At 44.1% G+C, this 11,339-nt stretch overlaps 1 protein-coding gene across 5 annotated transcripts; it reads right to left on the bottom strand.

The window, feature by feature from the left end:
• Nucleotides 1–616: 616 nt before the first annotated feature.
• Nucleotides 617–11,339, bottom strand: NFKBIL1 (NFKB inhibitor like 1). Of its 5 annotated transcripts, none has more exons than XM_032208630.1 (6): nt 11,275–11,339; nt 10,509–10,603; nt 7,771–8,083; nt 3,345–3,460; nt 2,259–2,376; nt 617–1,196 (listed from the first exon to the last, which is right to left on the bottom strand). In XM_032208630.1, the coding sequence occupies exons 3-6, from the start codon at nt 8,045–8,047 to the stop codon at nt 658–660; spliced, it is 1,050 nt and encodes a 349-aa protein (XP_032064521.1). In that variant the 5' UTR covers nt 8,048–8,083; nt 10,509–10,603; nt 11,275–11,339; the 3' UTR covers nt 617–657. The 5 variants fall into 5 exon arrangements, with proteins under 5 accessions (XP_032064521.1, XP_032064525.1, XP_032064522.1 ...); XM_032208634.1 differs by having other exon boundaries at nt 617–1,193; XM_032208631.1 differs by lacking the exon at nt 11,275–11,339 and adding an exon at nt 11,037–11,182.

Genomic DNA, 11,339 nt, shown 5'->3' with positions numbered 1-11,339 from the left:
CTTCAGGGAAGCCTCCTGAAGGCCCCTGAAGACTCCAGAGGGCGAAAAACGGTCCTACAACTAAACCGGAAGTCTGTACCTGGATTTTCGGTTTGCCCGTAGGGCCGATTTTTCGCACTTGAGGGCGAAAAACGGCCTCAAAAGAAGGCCGAAGTCAGCTGGCCAGCACGTGCATGCGCACTGGCCAGCTGCTCAGGCCAATGCCTCATGTGCCCTGATAAATGGCTCCGCGTGCCATAGGTTCGCCATCCCAGTATTAGGCCATATTTTTAAAATGATTTTCAACAAAGCCATATTGATCTGGCTTATCTATGAAACTCAACCATGGGGTGTGTGTGTTCATACATAATTACCCTCAACAAAGAATACTCAAGTCGCCCTAGGCCATTCAAAGACTTTCAAAAGCAACAGTTTATAGGGGTTTTTTTGTTTATAAACAAGGCAAAGAAAACAAGACATCTTCTCTCTCTTCAAGTATCCTAACACATTTTAGTCACGTAGACCAGTGTTTCTCAGCCTCAGGTACTTCAAGATGCATGGACTTCGACTCCCAGAATTCCCCAGACGGCATGCCGTCTGGGGAATTCTGGGAGTCGAAGTCCATGCATCTTGAAGTACCCGAGGCCGAGAAATACTGATGTCGACAAGCAGCCAGGTTTATTTGGCTGCTTCAGCCAAGCGATTGAAAGCTTGGGACAACGCTGTGACAGTGTCCAAGATCCAACGGCGATCCTGTTCGGCCAAGCGTGTGCCGCAACGTTGTGCAAACTTATCCGGATGCCACAAAGCCTGCTGACGCCGAAGGAAGCGCCGATAAGCACCTCTGTCTGAAGGATCTACACCACGAAGGGCTGCCGCGGCCATTTCCTCAGGAGTCCCAGTCAAGCTAGGCCAGGGAATGTCCTTGTAACACAATGAATGTGAACTGTCTGAGGAGGAGAAGACACGGCTGCATCCTTCCTCGTAACGCCTTCTCTTGCCTGCCTGAATCTCTTCCTCCTTGGCTTGGGCACGCTTTAGGTACTCCAGGTGTTCTTGCTCCAAGCGCTGGAGTTGAACGGAAGGCTTTGTAGTTTCTTTTTTAGGCCTCCGGTAACGCTGTTCCTCTTCTTGCCTACGTTTCTGCCCGTATTCTCGGCGTATGCGTTCAGTCCATTCCTCGAACGTTTCTGAGTTGGGACCAGTAGAGAAATCTTCTGAAAAAGAACGAGGAAATAAGCCAGGGGATGCATCATGCTCTGTGAAGGTCCCTTCCAAATCTAGCTGATGCCACAACTCTCTTACTTTTTAAGACAGTAGAACAAGGGAGCTTCCAAAGCCCAAAATAGCAATAGTGCTTCAATTTATATACCGCTTCACAGTGCTTTACAGCCCTCTCTAAGTGGTTTACAGAGTCAGCATATTTGCCCCCAACAATCTGAGTCCTCCTTTTACCCACCTGAGAGGGATGGAAGGCTGAGTCAACCTTGAGCCTGGTGAGATTTGAACTGCCAAATTGCAGTCAGCCGGCAGTCAGCAGAAGAAGCCTGCAGTACTGCACTCCTACCACTGCTCCACTGCAGCTGATGCTGCAAATTGTTTAAATAACAGCAAAATGGGTGCTTCAGAAAATGAAAACTAGGCAGAATCTCTGGCCAAACTGATTGAGGGAATTATTTCCCTCAAGGTGGCGCAGTGGTTAAATGCAGCACTGCAGGCTACTGCTAGATCAGCAGTTCAGCGGTTCAAATCTCACCGGCTCAGGGTTGACTCAGCCTTCCATCCTTCCGAGGTGGGTAAAATGAGGACCCAGATTGTTGGGGGCAATATGCTGACTCTCTGTAAACCGCTTAGAGAGGGCTGAAAGCCCTATGAAGCGGTATATAAGTCTACTGCTATTGCTATAAGTCTACTGCTATTTTTTTTTAAAAAAAAGTCTAGGGGTCCTGACAACTTGGTCTAAGTAGCAGTAGCAATAGGACTTACATATCGCTTTTCAGCCCCCTCTAAGCCGTTTACAGAGTCAGCATATCACCCCCAAACAATCTGGGTCCTCATTTTATCAACTTCGGAAGGATGAGCCAAACTGGAGCCGGTCAGGATGGAATTCCTGGTTTTGGGCAGAGTTAGCCTACAATACAGCATTCTAACCACTGCGCTAACCTTTCTTAGTGGCAACTCCACAAACTCATCTGTCGCGATCATGGCTCAGACCTCCACAGGGTAGACCACCTGATGGGACTGTGAGATCTTCACTTCTAAGGAAAGTCTAGCTTTACCTTCATGCTGCCATGGGGTCTCTTGAAACTCGTCCTCACATTCGTTGAGAAGTTTGCATCGCCATTCTCTCTCAGCCTCAGTTTCTGCCTCATTTTCCTCAAGTGTTGCCTCAGGGCACTGTGGGGAATTAAAATATATCACTCTTTGTTTGAGATAAAACAACAAAACAGAAACAGTTGACGATCCTTCCTTCTTCCTTTCCTCTCCTCCTTCTCCTCTCCTCTCCCCTCCTTTTGTTTCTTCTCCCCTCTTTCCTTTCCTCTTTCCTCTTCCCCCTCCTCTCTTTTCCTTTCCTCTCCTGTCCCCCCTCCTCTCCTTTCTTCTCACCTCTTTATTCTCCTCTCCCTTTTTTCCTTTCCTCTCCCCCTCTCCTCTTCTCCTTTCCTTTCGTCTCCCCTCCTTTTCTTTCTTCTCCCCTCTTCCCTTTCCTCTTTCTTCCCCCCACCTCTCCTTTCCTTTCTCCTTTTCTCTCCTCTCCTTTCCTCTCCATTCCTTTTCTTTCTTCTCCCTTCTTTCCTCTTTCCTCTCTCCCTCCTTTCCTTTCCTCTCCCCTCTTTCCTCTCCTCTCCCCTTTTTCCTTTCCTCTTTCCTCTCCCCCTCTCTTCTCCTCTCCTTTCCTCTCGCCCTCTCTCCTCTCCCCTCTTTCCTTTCCTCTTTCCTCTCCTCTCTTTCTTTTCCCCCTCTCTTCTCCTCTCCCTCTCTCCTCTCTTCTCTCCCCTCTTTCTTCTCCCCGCTCTCTTCTCCTCTCCCTCTCCTCTCCCCTCTTTCCTCTCCTTTCCTCTCTCCTCTCCCCTTTCCTCTCCTCTCCCAGTCTTCTCTCCTCTCTTTTCCTTTCCTCTCCCCTCTTTCCTTTCCCTTTCCCTTCCCTCCCTCTTTATCAATAAGAAACACGTAAGAAGTTTATGCAACATCGATGGTCCTAAAATACTATTTCGAAACATGAAAGTAATAATGATTAAAATAAATGATATGGATCTTTTTCTCTTTCTTTTCTCCCCCCCCCCACCTTCTCCATTAAGTTTTCATTCCTTTCAAGTTTCTACCATCTCTTCCTACTGACACCCTTACTGGAGGGTTACTGATACCCATTTCTCTTCCGCTGCTGTGTTCAAGAGGTCCCCCGGGGTCTTCCCAGCTCTGTTCTTGATGCTCATGGCAGATGGACAGTTGATTCGCAAAGGTACGAACAGATCTTCATAGGCTGAGAAGAAAGATCAATGTTAATGAGCAGCGCCACTTAGTGGGGTCTGCGAAAATTGCAGCAAGTTGTGTTTTGAATATTCATAGTTTGCTACACCGACTGTAAACTCTGTAGTAAAACGGGCTTCTCTTACCAAAACCAGCATATTAAGACTATTGAGCGCAGTGCCTCACAAACCTTGAAAGACTAATAATATAACTGCATAACTCGCATAACTCTAGTAAACCACAAACTCCTTCTTTAGACGCACAAATTATTACCGATATATAATTTTTGGTTACTCCCTCAGCGAATCTAATGAATTGGATTGCGGCCTATGAAAGCTTGTGCTAGTGGCTTCGAGGGGAGGAGCTGCCGCCGTCGGGAGCCAAAAAAAAGCTCCTGCCAGGACTCTGGTTCGTATATCTTATAAGATCTATAGATATCTCCCCTTTCTGGCAGAAAGGGGCAGGGAGGAGGTCAGTCGTTAGGATCTCTTTGTAATTCATAGCTTTTTTTTTGCTGTGAATGGAGAAGAGATTCAACATTAGCTGAGCCTTTACTCCGGCCGCTGCCTTTTTTGCAGCCTAGGCAGATTGCCTCCCCCCCAGGACAAAGCTAAGCTATTTAAAAGCCAATCCGGGCGGGGACCATTCCCGAGGAATTTCTTCTATTACTATTTAAAATACCAGCTTCAATTTCGCAAAAGGCTCCCTTTCTTTTTTAGCTGCGTCACAAGATGGCGATCTCGTAGCTTTTGTGTTTGATCTGACGGAGCTAGTTGACCCTACCCTCCTGAAGGCTTCTCCGTACTAATTGCTAAAAGATTAACTGAGGGGAGCACAGACTTTGATTTTTGGCTCGCTTGATTGCTTGTCTTTTATTTTTATTCTGGAATGGCTCCCAAATCTAAACAGAAGCGCTTCCTTAATAACATATCTCCAAAAACTGCTATGAAGGCGCTACCCTTGTCTCCTACACCCTCCACGGGAGATTTGCTAACACAAGAATTCCTTCTCAAAACGCTTAATGATTTCAGACAGGAGATTAATCAACTGATATCGGATTTATGTGATCAATTTGATGCTAAAATTGCTCAGGCAAAGCAGGATATGATCGGTGTAATGACAGTCATGACAGATTATATTGCTGAAACAGAGGACAAATTGGAACTTTTGGAAGAAACTAACCTTAATCTGATATCAAAAATTCAAACGTTAGAACAGGAAATTGAATCTGCCCAAAAAGAACTTGTCATGATAAATTATAACAAGACTGCCTTTGCGATACGAGTTAGAGGACTGCGTGAAAACCAACAGGAGAATTTGAAACAGACATTCTTTGAGGCTTTCAGTCGCTTGGTGGGAAGTCCGGGACTTAACTTTGATTGGCAGATTCAAAGAATTTACCGCCAGAATTCCTGGGTAGCAAAACAGCGACAGCTTCCGAGGGACATAATAATATACTTTACTACAAGGGAATCTAGAAATGAGATAATACAGAGGCTCTACGGAAAGAGGTTGAGAATTGATGGGGAAGACTTGATTGTTTTTAAAGAGATACCATTTCAAATATTAAGAACAAGAAGACAGTACGCTTTCTTAACCGAAGAACTCAGAAACTCTCAGATTTCATACAAATGGGAAGTCCCAGCTGGTATTACAGTTACATTTGGCAACCAAAAACACCGCATTAACTCCGTTTGTGAAGCCCGAAAATTTTACTACGAGACCCTGAAGGCGGGACTTCCTGATTCATCCGGATCTGGGGAGAGACAAGGAGAAGGAGAAGACAAACAGCGAGACACGTGGCTACAAGGCGGAGGGTGTTGTTTTTCTCTTCCGGAAGGGCAGAAGACTAAGGAATAAAGACTAAGCGATGTTTGTAAAGTTTTATGATTTCCGTCTGGGATAAAATGGAAAAGTGGCATATCGATGATGAGACATGGAGACTGAAAGAAGCGTTGCTGATTGTGGACACATATTGTACAGAAGTTTTGTCTGAACTCTAACTCAAATTGTGCATGAACTATTTTTTTAGGCGAGGAGAGCGGAAATTGTGATCTTTTTGAGTTGCGGTTTGGGACGAACGGAGTTGGGAGGTGCGTGGGAGAGGGAAGGGCAGCGAAAGTTTAATTAGATTACCTGGGGCTAGAACGCAAGCTGATGTTTGTTTGAGTTGCTATATCAATATAAGGTTAAGAAAGATTGGTCGGAGAATCTTCAGGAAAGTGGAGTAAACATGGGAGGAGCAATGAATGTGGATAAAATATATATGTGGATATGGATAAAGGCAGGGTGGAAGGTAAAAAATTTACATGTGGAGGTGGGTAAGGATAGAAAGGGAGGTGTTGGAAATGAAAAATGAAAGAAGTATTTGAGTTTAATGGTGTTATAGAAAGGTTTGGATATTTGGATAAAAAAGAGATAAATTAAAGGTCTGAATAGATAGACAAAGCAAGGAGACTTTTAGTTGGGGAATTCTAATTGATCAACTTACCTGGCTCTAATACAGTTTGAAACCCTGCAAGTAGCAAAATAATCGAAATTTGGAATGAGTCACATTGTTTAAGATTTACAGATAATGGGAAGCTGTGTTAACGTAGTGGGTTTATTGACCCTTTTTGTTTCTTTCTTCTTTTTGTGTGTGAGTGTGGGTGTTTTTTTTTTTGTTTATTTCTTATTTTCTACTATTTTTCCTTTTTCTTTTTGGCTTTACTTTTATCTTATTTTTTTAATTTTAAAGTTAGCTGGCCTTATTATACTCAAATGCTTGTTAAAGAATTATGCCGGGTATGGGACCTGCGAAGCCGTAAGGGGGTTGGGGAGGGGGGATTATAGGGGGGAGGGGGGAGGGTGGAATTACAGTTTCAATCCTTAGAACAATAAGAATTCACTTGTGTACTGTGGCTCGTTTTTCTTTTTTTTTTTTCTTTTTTCTTTTTCTACTTTTATTGTAAAAAACAAATTGAATTGTATGGATACACCAAAGTGAGGAGAAGAGGGAAAGAGAAGGGAGAAGTAAAGAGGGAGTGAGAGGGAATGTAAGGAGGGTGAAATGGAGGGAGGGGGAGACGTCTGAGGGGGTAGGGAAGTAGAAGAGGGGAATGCTGGAGGGGTGAAAGGAAAGTTGGAGGGGGAGAAGAGAGGGTGTATGGGGGAATGAAGTGTTATGTTGGGTTTTTTTTCTTCCTTTTTTCTTTTTTTTATGCACAGTATATAAGTGATTGTATAAAATGAAAATGAAAATGAAATAAAATTCTTTGATCGAGAAAGCTTGTGCTAGTGATGGCTAACCTTTTTGTCGTCATGTGCCAAATGTGCATGCTTGCACATGCCCACACTCAAAATGCAACGCGCATCTGACACCAACCCCACCCCTGTGCTTGCACATGTCCCTCCACGACCCCCACCCCTACGCGTGCGCGCATGATTCCCAAAGGCCCGTTTTGGGCTTAGCAGGCCTCCCTGAAGCCTCCTAGGCCCAAAAATGGGATGTGGTGTGTGCCCGTCCCCCACATGCACGCATGACTTCCAAGCATGCATGTGCAACTCCTTTAACAAATAATCAAATGGATAAATATTGCGCCAAATGAAGCCGCTACCATTGATTCCATTGAGGGCCTCATGTTATTCACCTAGGTGAGCAAAATATAGGAATAGTTCCCACGTCAATCCTTTGCCCCCAAGGGGCGTCTCCAAGGTCCCTTGTTCTATTCCACTGATGGCGAACCTTTTAGACACTGAGAGCCCAAACTGCGCCCATGCGCATGCACAAACTGAAGGGCGTGTGTGCACATGTGAACGCGCGAACATGCACATGCGTAGACATGCATTTATGCATGCATACATGCACGAATGTGCGCATGTGCAGACATGCGTGAATGTGCATGGGTGCGAACATGCACATATGCGCAGCAGAGAGCCAAAGACCAGCTGGCAGGTGGGAGGTGGGGCATCCCATCACCGGCAGCGTGGCAGGAGTTAAGATCTTTTTCTTTCATGAGCTTCTCTTTCATCGTTTGCAAGGAAACAGAAGCTCACAAAAGAAACACCACGGAGATCGGACGAGGGGCAACGGCGTTTGTGCCAGCAGAGAGGGCTCTGTGTGCTACCTTTGCCATAGGTTCACCATCATCACCTTTGCCATAGGTTCACCATCATGGTTCTATTCTATCTTGCAACAATATATTACTTTATGCGACAGTCCTATCTACTATCTCCATATAGTACAGTAGATGAGAGATCTCCATTGTTTTATTTATTTTTTTGAAGCAGATGTCCTCGTATTTTAACTAAGCCACAAAACAAAGTTTTAAAGGTTCGTCTCACCATGATCTCCTCCACGTGCCACTTGCCGGGCAGCCAAATGCAGAGCTGTGTCTCCCTGGTGGTCCGGGAGAGAGGGGTCTGCCCCGTACTTCAGCAAAAGGGCGGCAGCTTTGCGGTCCAGGAGGGCACAGCATCGGTGCAAGGGTGTGTGGTTTTTGTGTCCCTTCCTTTCGCCCAGGTCCAAGACGTCTCTGTGATGCCGCAGGAGCCTGTGCAACTTGTGACGGCGGCCGCGTTCCACATAGCGCCATAAGCGGCGCTGGTACCTCAGTGCCATGGAACCAGACGGGCACCAGAACTCTCACCAACAAGCCTGGAGAAAATTCAATATCAATCCCTCAGTCTCAGCCCAAGCCATCAAACAAGTGGCAGCAATATTAGATATGTCTGCTGTCTTAAGTGTGTGTGTGAGAGAGAGGGGGGGAAGGGAGGGAGGGAGGGGCAGAGAGAGAAAGAGAAGGAAGGATTGAGGTTGGAATTAGTAAAGTTTATTAAATGAATTGCTGAGGCAGAAAGTTGCAGCTGCAATGTGTATAGCAAATGGTGGGGACACTACTGCCTACCAACAAGAAAGTGACAAGTTAGAAGGACACCCTAGAAGGCTGCTATAGCTAAGGCAGGTAGATGCATAAACTTTTGATATCCTCTAGCTTATTATAATAGTAAAGCACTTTTGATAAGACAGCTTATTAACACAGACATGTGATGTATGAAGAAGGAGGGTAAAGTAGAAGAATCCAATCAAAAGAAAAGTGTATCCAGGAACCAATGAGTGATTCTTAGGGCATTAACTTCCTTGCTCATAACTGTATAAAATTTGTGCTTGTGCATTGTTCGAGGTCTTGGCTCCTTTAGCTGCTGAAACACCTTTGCTGGAGTCCTCCAATAAAAGAAGCTGGAAATGCCATTCTTCGTGCCTGGTGGTTTTTATTTTTATTGGCTTTGGCACCAGGCTAGGACCCATTTGGGGTACTGTGTGTGTGGGTGTGGGTGTGTTTGTGTGTAATAAAAAATATAAAATGAAATATATTTTCTGCTGAAATGTTCAGAGATATTCTAGTCAGAGGGGAATATATACTTTATAAAAATACAAAATAACAATAAATAGTTCTGCAAGTCATGAAAAGCAGCAGTTCTAACCCATTGGGTTAGCAGAGACCTCCAGCTCCATTACCTCTCCATGCAAAATGCCAAAATTCCTTCTCTAGGCTCAGTAATGGGAGAAAGGAGAGTGAGAGATTAGGGGTGGGGGGGCACCTAGAACTGATGAACCCCCAAATTAATCAAAACATCCTTGATCTTCCTGGACCAGCTGCAAGAAGACACTTGCCCTTTATCTTAGGACCGAAAGTGGACACCTAACATCAAAAATGTCATCAAAAAAGCACAACAAAGAATGTTCTTTCTGCACCTACTCAGAAAGTTCAAACTGCCCAAAGAGTTGCTGATTCTGTTCCACAGAGGAATTATTGAGTCTGTCATCTGTGCCTCCATAATTGTCTGCTCTCGAACCCAACAAGACAGACAGAAGGGTAAGGATCTTCCAAACCTTTGGAGAGTAATATTCCACAGCGTAGACACAACATCAGAGAAGACAGACAGAGAATCTTTGGATTAAGCAAGAGACTTTGGTCTGTGGATGTCTGTCATACATCAAGATAATTTGCTGTTGAGCAATACAAATCTTTTCAAGGTAAACTAAAGTGGGACAGCACGCATAAGGGAGAGAATATAGAAAGAGGTGTTTGGTGTCAGAGCTGAATGCTGCCAGTAGAAAAAGATACATTTGTCAGAACTCATATCTTAAAAATAGGTATATCAGATTAAGAACCAAGCCTATCTTAAAAAAAAAAAAAGGAAAAAAACCTTGTTGTTTTTTTCTTCAACGGATTATTGGAACTGCAGAAAAAACAATTACTGCCAACCTGCCTTCCATTGAGGACCTGTACACTGCACGAATCAAAAAGAGGGCTGAGAAAATATCTACAGATCCCTCACATCCTGGACATAAATGGTTTCAACTTCTACCCTCAAAACAACGCTGTAGGGCACTGCACACCAGAACAACTAGACACAAGGAGAGTTTTCCCCTGAATGCCATCACTCTGCTAAACATCCCCACAACACTGTCAAATTATCTACTAAGACTGTATTATTATTATTATTATTCTCTTCCTTCCTAGTACCTATCTCTTTCCTAGTACCTATCTCTTTCCACTTATGGCTATAACCATGTTGCTTGTATCTTTAAATTTTATATTGTTTTATTTGTTTCCTAGTATAATTTGATTGCTTATGAAACCTATGACTATCACTAAGTGTTTCTTGATGAATGTATTCTATTCTATTTTTTCTGTATGTACACTGAGAGCATATGCACCAAAGACAAATTCCTTATGTGTCCAATTACACCTGGCCAATAAAGAATTGAATTCCATTCCATTCAGCATATCCTAAATCCTGCTGCTTTGGGAGTTGCCTTTAATTCTTCAGGCACCTTCACCCCATGCCTCCATTTTACTCACCCTTCTTCTACCTCTGAAGCAGAATCTTCAACTCTTATCATTCTACCATTTTTAGTATAAAATGAAACCGTGAAGCTCACTGAGAGGGAAGTGACTCTATTATTGGTACAAGGATTCAGTTATAGCACCAAAGAGTTGACCAGTGTGGAACAGGCCACGAACTGGTCAAATACTAAGTACCAAGTTAAACTGAAACAGCAGAAGAAAACCAACCAGTTTCCAGGATCTTGAGCACACAACTACCATTTTCAAAAACATCAGGAATCACGCTGAGGTCCCGAACCTCAATGACGGGGAACTAGAGGAACCTGTGGATTGAAATCAAGGAGGTTAAGGAGGAATGTGAAAAGAGAGACTACCAAAGATCAAGAATTAGGGAAAGAAACCCAAAACACGGACAACTGCCAGCAATGACAATGAAGACACTAAAATGATACATCGCTAGCTCTTCATTCAGTTCAGAACCGTGTGCATCAGCGCGAACAGGGACCGGAGAGAAAACAGCTGGCACGGTAGGGAAATGATAGTAAAGCCCCTAAACTTCTGGGTTGCCCTCCCGCCCTCCTATTTGTAAAAGGGTTGAAAAAGTACAGTAGAATAAATTATACTTTCGAACCGATGTCCAATTCGAATCGCTTCCTTGCTCACGAGTGATAACCCGGTTTATGATCTAAACCACCCCTTCCTTCCTTCCCCGTGTTAATCCGATTATGATTCCCAAAAAGGTTATCACACACTTACCTCCCCAAGCGAGTTTCGATCAAACGTTCGTGTTGTTTTTCTGCAAGGTCGGGTGCTCATTCAAAGCACAGCATTATCTGTACTGAATTTAGCTCGTTGAAATGCACTTTTTCTTTATTCTCATTCTGGATTCCTGGGCAGTTAATTTCTTCCCCTTCCCCTTCCTTTCCCTCCCACCCCACCCCAGAGCATCCTTTTCCTTTAATACACCCTCCCTTCTTCCATAAATCGAGATTACCTTAGCAAATTTCTAGTTGATACACAAAAGCACCCGGCGTTCATACAGGAAATGGAATAAATAAG

The sequence above is a fragment of the Thamnophis elegans genome, chromosome 2 (genome assembly GCF_009769535.1).
Source record: "Thamnophis elegans isolate rThaEle1 chromosome 2, rThaEle1.pri, whole genome shotgun sequence".
Classification (NCBI taxonomy): domain Eukaryota; kingdom Metazoa; phylum Chordata; class Lepidosauria; order Squamata; family Colubridae; genus Thamnophis; species Thamnophis elegans.
This window is presented reverse-complemented; position numbering and strand designations above follow the sequence as displayed.

Coding starts and splice junctions, on each gene's coding strand:
- NFKBIL1 (XM_032208630.1), bottom strand. CDS start 8,047: ATGGCACTGAGGTACCAGCGCCGCTTATGGCGCTATGTGGAACGCGGC. Junction 2,377..3,344: donor CAGCAGCGGAAGAGAAATGG/GTATCAGTAACC, acceptor AATTCCCCACAG/TGCCCTGAGGCAACACTTGA. Junction 1,197..2,258: donor GACCCCATGGCAGCATGAAG/GTAAAGCTAGAC, acceptor GTTCTTTTTCAG/AAGATTTCTCTACTGGTCCC.